This window comes from Pan paniscus, chromosome 18 (assembly GCF_029289425.2).
Source record: "Pan paniscus chromosome 18, NHGRI_mPanPan1-v2.0_pri, whole genome shotgun sequence".
NCBI classification, from domain to species: domain Eukaryota; kingdom Metazoa; phylum Chordata; class Mammalia; order Primates; family Hominidae; genus Pan; species Pan paniscus.
The window spans coordinates 66,374,694-66,394,819 of record NC_073267.2 but is presented as its reverse complement, the minus strand read 5'-3'; the positions used below and the strand labels follow the sequence as shown (position 1 = coordinate 66,394,819).

The 20,126-nt window shown below is 49.7% G+C and overlaps 1 protein-coding gene and 1 pseudogene across 1 annotated transcript in view; both read right to left on the bottom strand.

Moving 5' to 3' along the window:
• Nucleotides 1-8,164: 8,164 nt before the first annotated feature.
• Nucleotides 8,165-20,126, bottom strand: part of SLC12A3 (solute carrier family 12 member 3) — a 69,694-nt gene continuing 57,732 nt past the window's right edge. Inside the window, exons 25-26 of the mRNA XM_003823763.5 lie at nt 18,221-18,288; nt 8,165-9,475 (exon numbers count right to left, since the gene is read on the bottom strand). Of these exons, the coding sequence (XP_003823811.1) occupies nt 9,334-9,475; nt 18,221-18,288 (210 nt within the window). The 3' untranslated portion in view covers nt 8,165-9,333. The remainder of the gene's footprint in view (nt 9,476-18,220; nt 18,289-20,126) is intronic.
• On the bottom strand, nt 15,676-16,771 carry LOC103786990 (small ribosomal subunit protein eS24-like; annotated as a pseudogene).

Here is a 20,126-nt window from a genome sequence, read left to right as displayed (position 1 = left end):
AGGTAGATGGGAGGCATCTACCTGATTTGGTTGTCTCTCCAACAGTAAATACTTGCTTTTGCCCTAGAGCATGCCAGGTTTATGGCTCTCCCTGGCTGACCAGGTTTGGATCCAGGACAAACAAGAGTCAGGTGGAGCCCGCCCTCCAGGCCAGCATCTAGGGCAAGGGTCATGGCTGAACTCGGAGGCCCCAGGTAACCTCTGAAGCCCACATTCTTTTTCTCCCATCACAGCATCCTTCTAAATATTCTGATTGCTGTCCAGCGTTTTACTTTAAACAGAAAAGAAAAAAACATGTATCTTAAATGTCATGTACCTTTTCTTTTTTTTTTTTTTTTTCTTTTTTTGAGATGGAGCTTCACTCTTGCTGCCCAGGCTGGAGTGCAATGGCACAATCTTGGCTCACTGCAATCTCCGCCTCCCAGGTTCAAGCAATTCTCCTGCCTCAGCCTCCCGAGTAGATGGGATTACAGGCGCCTGCCATCACGTCCGGCTAATTTTTGTATTTTTAGTAGAGACGGGGTTTCACCATGTTGGCCAGGCTGGTCTTGAACTCCTGACTTTGGGTTATCTACTGGCCTCAGCCTCCCAAAGTGCTGGGATTACAGGCGTGAGCCACTGTGCCCGGCCTCGTGTACCTTTTCTTGTACACAGAATATTCTGTAGCCTAAGTAGGATTTTGATCTTGTATTAGTTTCTTTCTTTCTTCACCCAGCAAAACTCCCACCTTCCCCAAGCTGACTTCAGACTAGACCCAGCACTTCAGCAAAGATGCGTAAGACACCAGAAATAGCTTAGGCAACATTTTTGTTCAAATGGTGGGACTTTTGATCTCCTCCATGAATTTATTTCTGCTTGCTCAGCCCTCACATTAAGTCCTGGACTTATCCTCCTGTCTTTATTAGCCCATTGCAAACATCTGCACTTATTCCTGCAACTCTTATCTCTGACGTGGCCCAGTTGGCCTTTCCTGCCCTAGGCCCATATCCATCACTGAGATCTCAGGAATTAACCCCTGGGTGTAGTTCTTTGTGTACAGGCTCCAGTCTCCTCCCGATACGTGCCTTGCCCCAGTACCCCTGACATTAACCAACCCTGTCTTTTTCCAGGAAAGGACCCTGAATATCACAGCACTGAAGGAGGTTCTTCCCTCCCAGCCCACCTCCTCGGTGTGCTTATAAGAGCATACCTGCATCTAATTTGGTGCATATCTTAGCAGCCTTTTCTTTTTTTTAAATTTCAACTTTTATTTTAAGTTCTGGGGTACACGAACAGGTTATGCAGGTTTGTTACGTAGGTAAATGTGTGCCATGGTCATTTGCTGCAGAGATCATCCCATCACCTGGGTATTTCTTTTTCTTTTTATCTTGTTTTGTTTGTTTGTTTGTTTGTTTGAGATGGGGTCTCACTCTGTCACCCAGGCTGGACTGCGGTTGTGCAATCTCGGTTCACTGCAGCCTCTGCCTTCTGGATTCAAGAGATTCACCTCCCTCAGCCTCCCGAGTAGCTGGGACTACAGGCGCCCGCCACCACGCCTGGCTAATTTTTGTATTTTTAGTAGAGATGGGATTTCACCATGTTGGCCAGGCTGGTCTCAAACTCCTGACCTCAAGCAATCTGCCTGCCTCAGCCTCCCAAAGTACTGGGATTACAGGCATGAGCCACCGCACCCGGCCACCTGGGTATTAAGTCCAGCATCCATTAGCTATTCTTCCCCATGCTCTCCCTCCCCTCAGGCCCCTCCCACACTGACAGGCCCCAGTGTGTGTTGTTCCCTCCCACGTGTCCATGTGCTCTCATCATTCAGCTCCCTTTTCTGATCTGAAGGTTTACCTGTCTGCAGATACAGGTAGTGACCTCCAGGGATCTCTCTCAAGATCTCACTCAGCACCTTTGACAACTGGCTCACAAGCTTCCCCTCCACCCTTTGCCCATTTTAACAACTCCAGCGTCCAGCTCACACTCTCAGGATATTTAGCTCACTTCCCTTTATCTTGTCTCCACTTTCCTCTACCACTCATTGGTATGATCCATTCATTCATCGTTCATTCATTCATTCTGCAAACATTTATTGAGTGTCTACTCTGCTAAGCCCTGTGCTGCACCCTAGGGTAAGAGATGAATCAGATATGTTCACCCTCAAAGCTGACATGCAGTCATTCAGCTGTTTCAGCAGTTAAGATACTGAAATACTCCTGTGCCTGTTGGGTCCATAGCCCCTGCCCCGAGTGCCCTTCGGCTGCCCTGGGCCCTCCTCTGGTCTCCCTGCCATCCAGCAACTAAAAGGTACATCTCAAATCCCGCCTTTGTAGACCTCATAGGCAAATGGTGGACACCTTAGAGTTTGGTGTGCTTAAGATGTTTAGTTCCTCCAGAATGTCAAGCTGTGAAGTGCACACGTACTGACCACAAACTTTGTTCTTCTCCTTCTCCCCATCTCCCACATCAACTGCATATTCTTCTTTGTTGTTGTTGTTTGTTTGTTTGTTTGTTTGTTTTAGAGACAGGGTCTCACTCTGTTGCCCAGGCTGGAGTTCAGTGGCACCATCTCAGCTCACTGCAGCCTCAACCTCCTGGGTTCAAGCCATCTTCCTACCTCAGCCCCCAAACAGCTGGGACTACAGGTGCATGCCATCATGCCTGGCTAATTTTTGCATTTTTAGTAGAGATGGGGTTTTACCATGTTGCCTAGGCTGGTCTAGAACTCCTGACTTCAAGTGATCCACCTGCCTTCGCCTCCGAAAGGGCAGAGATTATAGGTGTGAGCTACCGTGCCCGGCCCACTGCATGTTTTTGTTGTTGTTTTGGGTTTTCTTGAGACAGAGTCTCACTCTATTGCCCAGGCTAGAGTGCAGTGGCACGATCTCGGCTCACTGCAACCTCTGCCTCCCAGATTCAAGCGATTCTCCTGCCTCAACCTCCTGAATAGCTGGGACTACAGGTGGCCACCATCATGCCTGGCTAATTTTTTTTTTTCCCCCTTAGAGACAGGGAAAAAAAACCTGTTGGTCAGGTTGGTCTCAAACTCCTGGCCTTAAGTGATCCGCCTGCCTTGGCCTCGCGAAGTGCTGGGATTACAAGCATGAGGCACCGCGCCCAGCCTGCGTGTTCTTTTTGTCTTCATGCTACTAGCATTTCAAGTCTTGTCAAGTCTTGCAGCTCACTTCTGGTCTCCCCATCCAACTGGGAGCTCACGGTCATCATTCTTGAATCCCTCCCTCGTGCCTTCTCCTTCCCTGTTTGCTTGGCCAGCCCCATTGTTGGGAAACATGTCACCTGCAATTTCCATGTTTGCTTTCTGACCTGGTGCTCAGGGGCCCTGCCAGGGCAGATCACAAGGGCAAGGGTCCTGAGAGTTTTGCACCCCAGGGCTACCAGACTTCAGCTACGCCTTTCCTGCTGTGTGGCAAAAATGTCCCCACGTTTTGTTGATTCATCATTGCTACCTTTTCTGCAGTTATTCTTTTGCTTGCATCATCAATCTCTCCCCTCTGACCTATCGATACACTCAGGTCTCTATTACTCGCCCTCACTCTGTAACAGAGACATTTATTGTTCAATGAATATTCATATCTTCCCCCAAATTTCCCAGCACCCTTGCAGTTAGGTGGAGCCATGTGACTATTTGGCTTTGGCTAATGGGCTTTGAGTGGAAATAAATAACGTCCCTTCTGGGTGGAAACACTTAAAAGCCAGTGCGTGACCCTCCAGCTCTCTTTTCCCTTCTTCAGTGAGCTGGAAACTACTGGTCAAGGTGGTGGCTTCCCAAGACAGGAGTAATTTTGATCGTTGAGTCCCGATGTGGAGAAGAGGAACCCCGAAGAGCTGCCTGACTGTGGTAGGAATATTTGTAACAGAAACAGAACTTTGTCTTGTAAGCCTCTAACATCGAGAGGGCAATTTGTTACTGCAGCATAGCCTAGCATTACCCTAATACACGCCCTACGATAACAACAGTCAAAGCACTTTCCTTGAGTCTGTTATTCCCTCAGGTTTCCACTGTATCTCCCTCAATCTCTCCATTGCTGGCTTACTCAAGTATGAAGTCTCTAAGCAGGGCTGCTGTTTTCTTTTCCTGCCCACAAATTCATTCCTCAGTCCCTGGCCCCTGACCTGCCGCTTTACCGAATTATTCACTGCAAGGCTCCCACTGATGCCTCAACCCCAAATTCAACAGCACCTTCAGTGGCTCCAGCCCCTTCGCAGACAGCTACTACATGGTCGACTCTGAGCTTCTTTGATCCCCTTCTCGGGTGCCTCCTCGGTGATCTGAGTTTTCCTCCTGTCCCTCCAATGCTCTTTTCAAGTCTGCCTCACCACTGACCCTTCTTCATTCTGCCTCCTAAATATAGCCCTTCCCAAGGTCTAGCCCTGTTCTTTCTTTGTACTTTCTCTCTTGATCTCACCCAAGCTATGACTTCCATGTCCCTGACCATGAGCATGACTGCCAAATCTATTTACGGTCACTGCTCTCAAAGAGCTGCAGGCTAACAGGGGAGCACCTTGAGCCCTTCCCAGGTTCCAGGACCACAGTTCTGACCACCTGGGCATTCTCACACTTAAAGTACCAAACCCAAATCAATTTGCTTTCTCTTTCCCTTCAGCATTAAGCCTGTTACTCTGCCCTTCATATGACAGGACTGCTACTTCTCCTCCTCCTTTTTTTTTTTTTTTTTTTTTGAGATAGAGTCTTGCTCTGTCACCCAGGTTGGAGAGCAGTGACACAATCACAGCACTGCAGCCTCAACCTCCCAGGCTCAAGTGATCCTCCCACCTCAGCCTCTGGGGTAGCTGAAGCCACAGGTGCGCACCACCACATCCAGCTAATTTTTTTTTTTTTTTTTTGTAAAGAAAGGGTTTCATCATGTTGCCCAGGCTGGTCTCAAACTTGTAGGCTCAGGTGATTGCCCTGCCTTGGCCTCCCAAAGTGTTGGGATTACAGGCGTGAGCCACCGTGCCCGGCCAAGTCTTATTTTCCTATACACACTTCCCTCACACTCCAGGAAAACTGGCTTGTTTCTTGTTCTCCAGACATGCCCGGGGCAATCCTCACTCTGTCTTTTGCTCAAGCTACCCCTGCTGCCCAGAAATCCTTCTTCCCACCCCAGATCTCATTTCTCTCTTTCTATTGAATCCCACCAATCTCTGGAACCTATTAGGCCAAATAATGATCTAGACAAACTCGAAATCCTTGGATCCAAAGGCTCACACTACAGGGGAGTAGGAAGTGGTGGGCTGGGAAGGGCAGTGGGTTGGGGGTGACAAAGGAATGTGTACCCCTTTTGTACACCATGTTCCCTATAAAGACTTTCCTAATCCCCTTGACCTTATGTGTTTGCTCCCTCCTTTGCAAACGTAGAATGTTTTATTTGTAACTTTTATGAGTTAAAATAAAACCACTTGTCCTTTCTTGCCGCTGTCTTTCATCTATCAGACATTTTGCTCTCTGGCCTCCCAGCCAGGTGGTTCTTCTGAGAGTACTTATAGAAACTGTATTTGTGATGGCTCCACTTTTAGGAAGTGGGTGCGTATGTTGTACTTTTGCTTTCGGTCACAGGATGAAACCTCACTTCAAGTGGGAAATTACCAATGAAGCCAGTGGCTGGGCTTTCCTGCGCCCCATTTCTGTGAACATTCTTGGAGCTGGCAGCATTTTTTCCCTGATATCCTGAGCTGTACACAGCTATGAACCAAACCTGGCTGCTTTGCATGTGCCTGAAGGCCTCCCAGCCAGGTGGTTCTTCTGGAACATTCCAGCTGGTCTCATCCCTGTGAACCCCTCCTCCCCCTCACCACTCTAGAGAGTCCAGGCAGGGGTCTAGAAGGGAATTCAGTCCACACGGGGACTCTCCATGTGCTAAGGAGGCCCACAGCTTTCTGCCTGGGTAAGCAGAGCCCAGAGAGCCCATTGGGTGAAAAATAGGTGGTACTGCAATTACTTCAAAGCCATAAGAAGTCTGGGCAGGCACTGAGGGAGGATACTAAATCTGGAGGCTGAAATGCTGAGGGCAAAACTGGGAGCTGACTGGGCAGGGATCCCAGGGGAGAGAAGGGAGGAGCCCCTGCTGGGGTGGCCACTGGGGCTGAGGCTGGCCCTGGCCCTGATGGTTCCCTCCTCTGCCAGCACAGAGGAAGGGAAGGCTTCAAGGATAGTACTTCCCACTGCACAAACTCCTAAATGGGAAGCATTTTGTCATCCAAAGGCAGGGACAGAGAGGCAGTGTGGCCCTATATCTCTTATGCTAATAGGCCAAATAATCATCTAGAGAAACTCGAAATCCTTGGATGCAAAGGCTCACACCACAGGGGAGTAGGAAGTGGTGGGCTGGGAAGGGCAGTGGGTTGGGGGTGACCAAGGGATGTGTACCCCTTCCCCTTAACCCCCACCTCCTGATGCAGCCACAATTTTTGTCAACCACTCCTGGGCCAAACCACAGTCACTGTTGGGTCAGCTGGCTGGGGACACCTGTTCTGGTCCAATTCTTTCATTTCATAGACTGGAGGCCTCCCAGAGACGCGAAGGGGCATATCTGAGGTCACACAGCCAGTTTTGGGGAGACATTGAAACTCAAATCCCAGTCACCTGGTGGCCTTGCCATGGCTCCTTCACTCAACCTGTTACCTCTCTGTGTCAGGCAAGATGGGAAATGCTGGGGGACTTTGATAAAGGCTGAGAAAAATGGTTCCCCGTGAGTCTGCAAATGCATGGAAGAGAATCAAAGGGAAAATAAATGGCTCCTATAAATATTTATGTTGAAATCTGGCACTATGACCTGCAGAACCAGTAGGGGCTCCGAGAAGAGTTCAATCCAGGGTTGGAAAAACAATAGTTCATTTTTTCAAAACACTCAGCAGAGTTGAAAAACAGTGTGTTCCAAAACAAATAAGTTCCGTTGACTGAGTGACCATAGTTTTTATTCATTTCATTGTTTATGGCCTCGCTGTTAAAGCTTTTTATTTTTTACAAAGCTATTATTATTGTTAAAAACATACTATTTCTGACATCGTGAAAATTTTTTTTTTGACACCCAAAGCCAAAACATTCTGTTTTTTGGACCAAGGACTCTTTGAGGTTTGAAGAACCAGAAAATTGTTTTCTACGTGGCTCTAGAAAGGCCAACACTCCCTGATGGATGCTTCCCCTTATTTCGAGTTAAGAATTATCCCAGGATCCAGCTCAATGGCTGGGAGGCAGGCCCATCCTCCAGGTCCCTCAGGAGCACGAGAGCTGTTCCTAGTCAGCTTGGCCGTGCCCCAGTCCCTCGCAGCAAGCCCTGAGGCAGTCAGACAGTGGGGCTTCAGAACAGCCTGGGAGCCCCAAGCCTTCTGGGCTTTGCAGTGGGATGACCTGAGAAATGCTAACATCCTTTGGGTTGTAACTCCAGAAAGGAGACTTCAGACCTCCTTCTAAAGTCTAGAAGTCTTTAGTCTCCTTCTGAAGCCTAAAGTGTAGGCACTGCAGCAGTCTTGGAGGAGGCTGATGAAACCCAAAGATGTCTGTTCCTTCAGCCACCCCAGTGCCATCGGAAGAAGGCACAGGCAGTCGTCCCACCAAACAACTCACCTTTACGCTTCTTGGTTATGTCTAGAGCTGCAAATACCCTCTCACTTGGCCTCACCCACTGGCATTCGATGGCAGTGCTCTTGCACCCTAGCTCTGGGGGCTCAAACACTGGGGATGTTCAACGTGTAGTGACCTGAAGGCCTTCCGTGAGCCAGGTATAGGTCCTTTCTCCATCTCCCTTGTCCTAGCTTCTCTCCCACCTCCAACCCCACTCTTAACAGCCCCTCCCTGCCAGCCCCCTCTGCCGCCTGCTCTTTCCATCTCTTGCAGGTGGCTCCTCCTCCCCTCTCCTTTCACCTGGTCTTGGGCTAGGCTTGGCTCGGACCTGCTCCTGCCTATCTGTTCCTTGCCAACCTTGCCATCTCTACACCCCTCTCCACATCTTCATTCCTGACATCCTTGTCGTCTGTTCTTAACCATGCCTGAAATCTTACCCTTGCCACTAGACTCCTTCAACCTTGCCCCTTCTTTAAAACTCTTTTTTGACTCTCCTGCCATCAATACCCCTCCTCACGTGTTCTGTCAATCTGCTTTTCTTCCCGGTGAGATGAGCTGGGAAAATGGCAATGACACCCAGCCGTGGCCTTTCCCCAGCTCAGCCAGACTCCCTGTGTGTGGACAAATGCAAGGCACAACAGAAAGGTGGCCATGCCTTTCAAATGTGTGGGTCCCCACCCATGAGTGGATCCCAAAGTCATTTTATTGGATTGCAACCAACAGTGAAAAATAAACAGAACAGAACATACTGGAGGACGTCCCCCAGGGAAGGGTAAGTATTGTTTTGTGACATTTTTGTTTTGGTCGTTTCCGTGTGTGTGCGCTGCAAGTCTCAGTGTGAAATATATTTCTTACTGTGTGTTGCAACCAAAAAAGTTCGAAAAGTCCCTCGTCCAAAGAACCAGTGAAGACATCAAAGACCCCTTATTGAAAGTGACGGGAGTGAGAAGTGGTTCAAGAAATTTGCCTGGGCCGGGCGCAGTGGCTCAGGCCTGTAACCCCAGCACTTTGGGAGACTGAGGTGGGTGGATCACCTGAGGTCAGGAGCTCAACACCAGCCTGGTCAACATGGTGAAACCCCATCTCTACTAAAAATACAAAAATTAGCTGGGTGTGATGGCAGGTGCCTGTAATCCCAGCTACTCGGGAGGCTGAGACAGAATAAATGCTTGAACCCGGGAGGAGGTTGCAGTGACCTGAGATTGTGCCATTACACCCTAGCCTGGGCAACAAGAGAAAAAACTTCATCTCAAAAAAATATATATATATATATTTGCCTGGCTGTGGAGGCTCAGAGAGAGACCTGCTTTCCTTAGAGAGCCTGTAGGTCCTACAGGTGAGGCTCCCATTCTCCTATTGGAGGAAGCAGGGCATGATTTAGGAACTTTCACCCAGGAAGGTCTGTAGAAACTGTCAAGATTCACGCCCAGCATTGGGACTCCAATTTGCATACAAATCAAAGACTGAACTCTTAATTAATGGTCATCAAAATCAAAAGAAATCCTTTAAAAGGAATAGGATGCTTTAGAGAGTTTTCCTTGCAGCTCCATCTGCTATTTCTCTAGCCCATAAACACAAGACCCAGGGAATGTGTCCCATGGAAGTGGAGTCCAGCCAGATTTGGAAATCTACCATCTTTTTCGGTGAGATCATCAGATGCTGCCACTTAAAGTGCAACAGAACATGAGTCTCATCCCTGTGGACTAGAGGCAATCAAGTTCCAACTTATCCCACACACTCAGAGCTGTGGACAGGGATGTCAAAGCCTGGAGTTACTGGCAGTAAAAGGTGAGCACGTTTTCCTGGTTTCCTCGGATCAGGATGACTGGAGGTCTGAGGTCCTGGGACAGGGTCTCCAGCCAGGCCATGTACAGCGAGCTGGGGCACTTCCCCTTCCTCCCTATGGGCAAAGTGCTGCAAGGCATGAAAAAGTGGTAGAAGAGAGATTACCACGGGGCCGCTCCACACGCCCAGCTCCCAGTTTGTTTTCAGAACAGCGAGTCTGTTTACTGTCCCTCAGAGCTCCTTCCACCCACCCTAAGAATGACCTCCCCACTTTCCGCACAAACATGACCCAGAATGGACCTTCTGCCGTGAAGCGTTTCTAAACAAAGCCATGGCCCACAAGCCCTATGGGATCTAGTCCTTGCCAAGCCCACGACCTCACCTCCTCCCACCCTCGCCTTGCTCACCCCCGATGCCCTGTGGCTTTCTTTCCATTCCTAAAAAAATGCCAAGCTCACTCCTGCCTCCAACCTTTGCACTTGACGTTCTCCCCACCCACCGGGAAAGGAGCAGCCCCAGCTCTGCACCTGGTCACTTCCTTTGAGTCAGGCAAGTGCACCCACCTCCTCCCTGATCACTCCTCCAGGGCAGGCCGCCCACGCCTCTTCCTCACATCACCCCACTTTACTGCCTTCAGAGCCCTCCACAGTCCCAACAGCATCTTCTGATTTATGTGCTTGTCTCCCCACATTAGAATGTTCGCTCACAAGCAGGCCAGATCTGTCTTATTCACCCCCCTTTTCCCAGTGCCTAGAACACAGTCTGATACAGTCAGGCTCAGTATATATTTGTTAAGTGGGCGACCCTTCCCTATCAGGCCACCCACTTCATGCCAGGCTTGCCTCTCCAGCCCTGTGCCGGCCTGTGGCCACAGCAATGTGATATGTTCCTGTTCATTCATTGTCCAGCTCAGCGTCTTTGTCCTGCCTCCTGCCCTGTGCAGGAGGCCCTGGGAGCAAGACTCCACCGCTGCCTATGGGGAGGCCCCTTGTCTTAACTGTGCAATGCTGCGTGAATAAAAAGATGCCCTGGGAATGCTGTCCAGCCATGTCTTCCAACTATTTCAGGAAGTGACTTTTCTACTATCTGGAGAATTCCAAAAATGCATTGGGATGGCCACAGCTGCCCAGCTCTGGGCTCCAGGAGGGTCTGTGGGCTCCAGCAGTGTCTCACAGGTCCAGCTGGTGCCGCATGAAGTGGGGGCACCAGCACCTTCCGTGGGACTCACTTGAATGTCTGTTTTCCCCAAGTACATCCCCCTGGGGAATGGGCAGGGCCCGCAGCACCGCACTCCTTCACAGGTGGGAGAACTGGGGCGGGAGGAGGATGCTGGAGCGCTGAGGTCAGAGCCAGGCTCTGGCGTCCGAGTCGTGGCTTTGCCACTTCCTCAGCCAGATGACCTTTGCAGAGTTTCTCTTCCCTAAAGCAAGCACACAAAAACCTCCCTCGCAGGATGTTTGTGATGCTAAAGCCGGCAAAGCACACGCAGGCACAGCACAATGCCTGGCACACAGTGAGCGCTCTGTAAGGTCAGCAGCTGTCATCACCACTTAGTACTGACCAGCACGCGACAGCTAAGCCAGCGGCGGCAAAGCTGGAATTCGAACCGAGGTCTTGACATCTTCCCTCCGCAGCAGCCTCTGCTCACAGCAACTCCAACCTCCTCTGAGAAGGGTAACTAGGATCCTAAACAGCTATGTCACACTTGAAGTTCCATCCACAAAGCTTCACCTGGGACAAGCCCTACCCTCCTTTAGAAAGCAATGTCCCGGGCCAGGCATGGTCACACCTGTAATCCCAGCACTTTGGGAGGCCGAGGTGGGCAGATCACTTGAGCCCAGGAGTTTGAGACCAGCCTGGGCAACATGGTGAGACCCTGTCTTTACAAAAAATACAAAAATTAGCTGGGCATGATGGCACATGCCTGTGGTCCCAGCTCCTCAGGATGCTGAGGCGGGAGGATCATTTGAGCCTGGGAGGTCGAGGCTGCAGTGAGCATGATTGCGCCACTGCACTGCAGCCTGGGCAACAGAGTGAGACTCTGTCTCAAAACAAACAAACAAAAAAAAGGTCTCAAAAATTAGGGAAGTTGGGTTGGACCAAGGCCATTTCATTAAGCTATAGTCATCTGAGTTCAAATATTTAGTGACTTTCCAGGAGAAAGGGACATAGGAGTACCGAGACCAAACTCTCCTGACTGAGCAGTTATGCAGGAGGCGGACAACATCCAGGAAATAGTACATGATTTCAGGGACTGAATTCAGAAACTTCAAAGGCCACGAGAGAAATGGTGCCTGCACCATGGGGGTGGGGAACATCCAACACACCTGTGGCAGACTTTCAAGCTTCAGCATGGAGTTCCCTCCCCCAACACAGCCTGTCCACCTGTCCGAGAGACAGCTGTCTTTAAAATCACCCCCGCCCCCACACCAATCAATGACGTGCTCTATTCCTGCTCACAGGATGTGCATGCCTTGAGCTACTAATCTTCAGAAATAAAGCTGTTCCAGAACAAAGGAACATTTTTTCAGAATTACATCTCTTAGCCACAAAGAAAGGCGACTTCAGATCTAACCTAGATGTGAAAGACAGCCCTGCATCAGAACCACGGTCACAGGCTCCAGATGCAATTCCCACTTCCTGTCTGCAAGACCCTGGCCAAGTTACTTAACTCCTCTGAAGCTGCTTCCTCATCTCTAAAGTGGGAGTGAGGGGGTGATTATAATAGAGTTTTGAGGCCAGGCACAGTGGCTCATGCCTGTAATCCCAGCACTTTGGGAGGCCAAGGCAGGTGGATTGCTTGAGCTCAGGAGTTGGAGACCAGCCTGGGCCAACATGGTAAAACCCTGTCTCCATAAAAAAATACAAAAAACTAGCCAGGCCTGGTGGCATGCGCCTGTAGTCCCAGCTACTCGGGAGGCTGAGGTAGGAGGATTGTTTGAGTCCCGGGAGGTGGGGGTTGCAGTGAGCTGAGATCTCACTACTGCTCTCTAGCCTGGGTGACAGAGTAAGACCCCGCCCCTAAAACAAAGAAAATTATAGGACCAAAGAGGCCCAAAGAGGCCTGAGTCACAGGTTACAGAAAGAGAAAAAACAACAACAACAAAAAAACAAAGAGGTTGCCGTGAGCTGAGATCCTGCCACTGCACTCCAGCCTGGGTGACAGAGTGAGATGCTCTCTTAAAATTAGGGCTTTGCAAATTCATAAGGCCTATTGCCTTGAGTACCATATAGAGGCCCAAGCCATGAAATGCAATGTTGATTATTACTATTTTGATTATTGCTGCTTGGCTTTGAGGAGGGAGTGTTTTTAGAAAAAAAGAGGCGTCTGGACCCAACAGGAATATGTTGCTAGGCTAGTCAAAGCTTGCTGGGCTTTTTATGAGGCTGGTTTATCAGCTGTGCTGGGGTAGCCGAGCTCAAACCCGGGGCCATTTGATAACCCACTGATTAGTGAACAGCAATCAATCAAGTGCTGCCTCAAACCGGCTCTAGAAAATGCTCCAAGCACGCTCTCCCAGATGCTAGACAATGTGATCTAATCATTTCACGGAGGCTTGGGAGATTTTTTTTTTTTTTCCCTTCCTCAGAATTTCTGGGCTCCACCCTAGAGCCTGGTCTGGAAGGCACTGAGGAACTTGCATTTTTCACAGTCCCCTGGTGGTTCTGATAAAGCGGACCCCCTGACTGAACTTGTAGAGAAACACTAGGCATGGCTCCAGGTTGGAGATTAGTGATGGAGAGATGCAGCTGCTCTGTCCTCCCGGTGGACTTGGCCCAATAGCTGGGGCCTCTTTGGGCAACAGCTGTAGCTACTGGCATGGGGTGGGATGCCCTGGGCAGGGGTCTTCTCTTGGGTCACTGGATTTATAATTACTTGTATTGGCAAATCCCACAAAGGCTGGTGGGTGGGGGATTGATTTTCCCTGTGAGTTTGGGGGATGGTGGTAGGGATGGGGGGTGGGAAGGGAGAGATTCCAACAGGTGGTCACCTCCCGGGATGAAATTCTTCATCTTATGGCTTAAGAGACTGAGAGACTGATTCTTTTTTTTTTTTTTTTTTGCTTTCTTTTTTTTTCTTTTGGTAGTGACAGGGTCTCACTATGTTGCCCAGGCTGGTCTCCAACTCCTGGGCTCGATCAATCCTTCAGCCTCAGCCTCCCAAAGTGCTGGGATTACAGGCATGAGCCACTATGCCCAGCTGAGACTGACTCATTTTAATGACAAATAAACTTAGAATCACAGCATGTTAGCGTGAAAGAGAATCTTGGAAATACTTTTGTTAACTCTTTATAATTAGGGAAACTGAGGCTAGAGAGACATGGGGTCTTACCCAAGGCCACACAGTGGGCTAATGGCATAGACAAAATGCACACATGCCTCTCTGAACAGAGGTGGCATTCATTAAGCCGTGGTCTGGCACACCCATGCATACCCACCAGGCACCATGCCCAAGGAAGAGTCTGGGGAGGCGTCCCAGGACAAAGCCATTTCCACTGTCTTGCGCTCAGACCCAGCGCTCACCCTGGACCAACCTTGCCCTAGGAACATTCTCTGCTAGGTGTTGGCAAGAGGTTTGGAGATAAGCCCAGCCCCTTTCCTTATCACCGTTCTCCAAGGAAACATGGGGCACTTTCTTTGTACAAAAAAATCATGTCCCTAAAGCCCCAGGAAGCATTGTTCTGGGCAGAGCCAGCTTCCTGGGTGTGCAACCAGCACAGTCACATGGGGCCTTCTGCTCAGGAGGGTCCCTTGTTTATCTAATGCCCTGCTCTCACTGTCTTGACATTCTTCTTTTTTTCTTTTTTTCTAATGCCTTAAGTCACACAAGAAAATGTTGCAAGTGGCAGTTCAACCCAATTGACTACACTATAAATTATATCACTATCTGCAGCTGGGCACCGTGGCTCACGCCTGTAATCCCAGCACTTTGGGAGGCTGAGGTGGGTGGATCACCTGAGGTCAGGAGTTTGAGATCAGCCTGGCCACCATGGTGCAACCCCATCTCTACTAAAAATACAAAAAATTAGCCGGGCGAGGTGGTGGTATTCAGGAGGCTGAGGCAGGAGAATCACTTGAACCCAGGAGGCGGAGGTTGCAGTGAGCTGAGATCTCACCACTGCACTCCAGCCTGGGTGACAGAGTGACTCTGCCTCAAAAAAAAAAAAAAAAAAAAGTTATATCACTATCTGAGAAATAAATACAATCATTCTTTAAAAAAAAAAAAAAAAGCACACACTGGCACTGGGGACATCGGGCATGAGGAATACTGAGTCCCAGGGGCAGACTGACAATGGTCTGCTTCTGGTCTGTTGTTAGACTTCTGCACTCTTACACCCATCTGCTAAGAAGGGTTTGCACACTGCATAGGATATTAGGAATCATGAAGAATTCTACATGCTCTACTGTCTACTGGCACATAGGAAGTGATTGGGAAGAAGAGAAACTATAAGTCAGAACCATTTGCTACAGTCTGAATATTCATGTCCCCCCAAAATTCACACGTTGAAATCCATATCCCCAGAGTGATGGTTTTAGGAGGTGGGGCCTTTGGGAGATGATGAGGTTATGAGAGTGGAGCCCTGTGACCTACGAATAGGATTAGTGCTCTTATAAAGAGGCCCCAGAGAGCTCCCTGGCTCCCTCTGCCAAGTGAGGACACAGAAAGAAGGCCCATCCATGAGTCAGGAAAGGAGCCCTGCCTCTGACTCTGAATTTACCATGCTTTGATCTAGGACTTCCCAGCCTCTAGAACCATAAGAAATAAATTTCTGTTATTGATAAGCCCAGTCTAGGGTATTTTGCTATAGCAGCCTGAATGTTCTAAGACATGATTTCTGAAAACTGCTGTCGTGTATGGAAGTAGCGTTTGAGTATTATCCAAGCACATTTCTAGCTCTGTCATCCAGGCTGGAGTGCAGTGGCATGATCTTGGCTCACGGCAACCTCTGCCTCCCAGGTTCAAGCAACTCTCCTGTCTCAGCCTCCCAAGTAGCTGGGATTACAGGTGTGCACCACCATGCCTGGCTAATTTTTTTGTATTTTTAGTAGAGATGGGGTTTCACCATGTTGGCCAGGCTGGTCTCAAACTCCTGACCTCAAGTGATCCACCCGCCTTGGCCTCCCAAAGTGCTGGGATTACAGGCGTGAGCCACCATGCCCAGCCCCAAGCACGTTTCTAATTGCCTGAACCACTCTCCTGGTGACAAAATTCCGCTAATTGGTAAAAGCAAAAATTTTACCTCTGTCCTGTCAATGAAGAGTAACTGGTGCTGGTGCCTTTTGAATTCTCCTGGGCATCTTTTTTTCATGTGAGAGTTTTTAGTTTATTAATCTTCTTGTAAAAAATCCACAATGGCTGCAGATAACATCACTGCCGCCCCTTTACTCCTTTGGCTGTGATCCAATCTCCAGCCCACCTTTTTTGCCAGCACCAACGTGGCCTTTACAGTCCCCTTAACTTCCTTCATTCTGTTCTTGCATTCCTTTCATTGCTTTCTTGAGGTCTTTTTCTTCTTATACAGGTCATGTCTTGCAAGTCTATGTTTGGGTTCACTTTTCTTTGCATAATCCAAGGAATCATAAATCATGCCAAAGCTAGTTGTCTTGCCACCACCAAAATTAGTTCTAAATCCAAATGCAAAGATGATATCCAGTGTGGTCTTGTATATTTTGGCCAGTTGGTCCTGAATTTCTATCTTAGGTACTGTTGCCTTCCCAGGGTGAAGGACATAGATGACCATTTGTTTCCTCTGAAGTAGTCAGTTGGTCACGACCTTCCTAGTTTGGATACTTACTGATTCATTCAGGATGGCAGTCAGTCCTCAGACATCCAGGGAGGAAAAACCCTCATGGACATCTTAAGACAGACTGGAGGTCCAGAAACCTCCAGGTCAGGTCTCCAAACTGGTTGCTCAGCTTCTAGCCTTTGATGAGACCTAGGAGGATGCGTATCCTCAAGCTTTATCTACTTATCTGCTAGAAGCCATTGGCCAATTTCAGTCTGAACCCATTTGCTGTTTTGATCTTCTCAAAGGGGCACTTACACTACATAAAAGAAACATTGCTGGTGCTCTCCTGAAAGAGGGTATTGCAGACACAGCAGTAAGGGATGCATGCAACTTATACAGTACTCAAGCAACAGAAGTAGGGGGAAAATAGTTTGAGTTGCTTTTATCACCCTCAATGGACCACTTGTTCTGAGGTCTCCTCTCATGAATCTAATATCCTTAGATCCTGGCATCTGCAGTCTAGGTCAAATGGTGACAAGTCTGGGAATGGGTTGTATCACCAGAGCTGAAGGATCCCTCCTATCTGAGCACATCTTCCTAGAACAGTGTGTGGCGCTAGGTTTTTGGGGACCTTCTTGCCAGAGAAAGCAAGCTTGATGAGGCACTTGTGGTTGCTCTCCAAGGCAGGATGCATTTTGCAGATTTATGGAAACGTTCAAACAGGTGAAGGTTGAAAAATGATACCCTGACGTTTCATGCCTACGTCATCATCTGTCTACATCAATGATCAAACTATGATCAGTTGTGTTGAACCCCCATCCCCTCCTCCTTTCCACCACTGTGAGATTTTTTAAAAAACAAATTCCATACATCCTATGTGAGGATGTAAGGGAGACTGCTTTGAAAGGGAAGACCACAGACCTTCTTAATATTTTCTGAGCAAGGTGCCCCACATTTTCATTTTGTCCTAGGCCTTGCAAATTGTGTAGTTGGTCCTGGCTTCAGGCTATGAACAAGCAGTTTCCACGAACATTTCGGCTGTCCTGCAGAACCTGGCATCTGCAGTCCAGGTCAGATGGTGACAGGTCTGGGAGTGGGGTGCATCACCAGAGCCAAAAGATCCCTTCTGTCTGATTCTCAGGTGGTTGGCCCCCAGGAAATGTAGGAGAGGCCAGTTACTTGCCTTGGCAAAGACCCCTTGTCCCCTGAGCTGAGGGCTTGGCTGATCATGTTCTTCTTCTTCCTTTTTTTTTTTTTTTTTTTTTGGAGACAGAGTTTCGCTCTTGTTGCCCAGGCTGGAGTGAAATGGTGCAACCTCGGCTCACCGCAACCTCTGCCTCCCAGGTTCAAGCAATTCTCCTGCCTCAGCCTCCTGAGTAGCTGGGATTACAGGTATGCACCACCACGCCCAGCTAATTTTGTATTTTTAGTAGAGACGGGGTTTCTCCATGTTGGTCAGGCTGGTCTCGACCTCCCGACCTCAGGTGATCTGCCCGCCTCAGCCTCTCAAAGTGCTGGGATTACAGGCGTGAGCCACCACGCCCGGCCAATCATGTTCTTCTTACAGGCCTCAGAGAGAGCAGAGCCACCCTGAGACCTTTGCTGCATAGCTCTCACCTTCCATCCCACATTCTGCTTGCTCAGCCCTGGCTAACACACCCAGGGGTAGCTCAGAACTGGACGTGGGTCCAGTAGGAACAGCCAGGGCTAGGACAGGCCTCTGTTTCTGTTGCTCAGGCTTGGAACCAACATCAGCTGGGAATGGCCGATAGCCAAGGAGGGCCAAGTAGTTCCTGAACAACCAGGAGTTGATGTCCCTCTGGAAAGAGCTGGGTTCCCTCTTTGCCAAGTGGAATTTGGTAGGAAAAGGCAGCCAACAGGAAACAGCAATGGCAAGGGGAGGTCACTGATGCCTGGGACACGTGAGGCCCTCGACCCCTGCCAGCTGGAGCTCAGGTGTGGGGCAGGCTCAGGCCCAGCCACATGCTAAGAATCACCAGGGCTATGTTTATGGGAACTTTGGCCCTTCTGCTTCCTAGGGGAAGGCTTGGGCCCTCCGTGGTGCCCCTGCTGAGCCCCTTCCCAGAGCTGAGACACCTGACTCTGGACAGACTGGTCCTCCCACCAGCCAGGCACTACTTACATGACGATGAGAGCAGCGTCTCGGGAGTAATCCAGCAGAATCTCATTCAGCCTCACCTGCCGAAGGGACTGGGCGGGAGAAAGCCGAGTGGTCACTTCCCATATCATCGAAGTCACTCAATCCTTCACCACGTCTATGGCCTCATTAACATTTTCAACTGGATTCATGATTTACCTGTAGACTCTGCTGCCTCATAAATTCTTATAGAGTCTCCTGTCTCCAGGAAGAAGGGGACCCTCAGAGTAATGGAGCACCAAGCTCACCTCCTCCAAGAAGCATTCTGTGGCTTTTCCTTGCCTGACTTTATGACCATAACCAGCAGGGTAGAGGGAAGAGAGAACACCTTACTAGGTTCAGATCTCAGCTCTCACATTTCGTAGCAGAGAGAACTTGAGCAAGTCAGGTTGCCTCCCTGACCTTCACCGTCTTCATCTGTAAAATGGGTATGATGATACCTTCTCTAGGGGAATTTGGGGAGGATCAAATGAGACAACCTATGCAAAAGCACCCGGCAGAGGGCCTGGTACACAAAAATACTCTATAAAAGAGAGGTTGCCCCACTTCTTCTGTAACAGAATATTGGAAGGTCTTCTTCGGACATGAGGTTTTATTCAGCATTTTCCAAAGAGCCAGATGGCTGCATGGGCCCTTTGGGGCAGGGTCTCGGGGCTGACAGATTAGAGAAGTCCCCAAAACTTGCGTGGGACTGGGTTGGGGGTGGGAGACTCCTTCCAACCCAAGGCCTAGCTCAAATTATTCAGAAATGATTGACACTCAGGAACTGATCGTGGACGGATGCCCTATCCTGGAGACCAAGAGACCGAGGGGAAGGGAGTTAACCTGGGTAAGGGATTCTGGACCTTGCACTGTAGTTATTTGGGGCATACAAGTCCTTGTTGTGGGAAGTGTCCTGCACATCGTAGGATGTTTGGCAGCATCGCAGGTCTCTCCTCACTGCCTGACAGTAGCAGCCCCACCCCTGAGTTGTGACAAACAATAATGTCTCCAGAGATTGCCAAATATCCCCCAGGGGGTAAGCTCACTCGTGGTGGAGAATGACTGACACTGGGGGTAGAAGTAGGACCCGGCCCCTGCCCCCATCGCTCTTGCTCGCGCTCCTAGAGCCTGCCCCACCTTGACACAGTCAGAGCATGGCTACAGGCACACACCCTTTCTTAGCCCTTAGAGTCCTGAAGGTGCTGTCCAGGAAGGGGCACCATAGCTCTGAGCTGTGGCAGGGGTAGGGTCTAGAGGCTAAGCAGGGAAGGTCAGGCAGCCGTGTTGGCCCACAGGACAATTTTTTTTTTTTTGAGACGGAGTCTCACTCTGTCACCCAGGCTGGAGTGCAATGGCACAATCTTGGCTCACTGCAACCTCTGCCTCCCAGGTTCAAGCGATTCTCCTGCCTCAGCCTCCCGAGTAGCTAGGATTACAGGTGCCTGCCACCATGCCCAGCTAATTTTTTTTGTATTTTTAGTAGAGATGGGGTCTCACCATGTTGGTCAGGCTGGTCTTGAACTCCTGACCTCAAGTGATCCACCTGCCTCGGCCTCCCAAAGTGCTGGGATTACAGGGGTGAGCCACCACGCCCGGCCTAACAGGACTAATTATACCTTGGCTGTCACCATGAGTCTCAGAAATCTCTTCCACCCGGCATAGAGGAAGTATGGAGGAGGAGGAGGACTCCGGGCAGTCAAGCCCACTGCCGGAGCTCACTCAAGATGGGCAGGAGGACCAGGCTCCCAGGTCAAGGATAGCACTGAGTTCCACAGCCGGGTTACCCATCAGCCTGAGCGACTGTGGCTTGAGGATACCTCAGGGGCCGGAGTGGAAGGCAGGGTGGAGGATCGAGGGAAGGGGCTGGGGGAGCTCAAGACATGCAGGACACCCGTCCTTGACCCAGTGA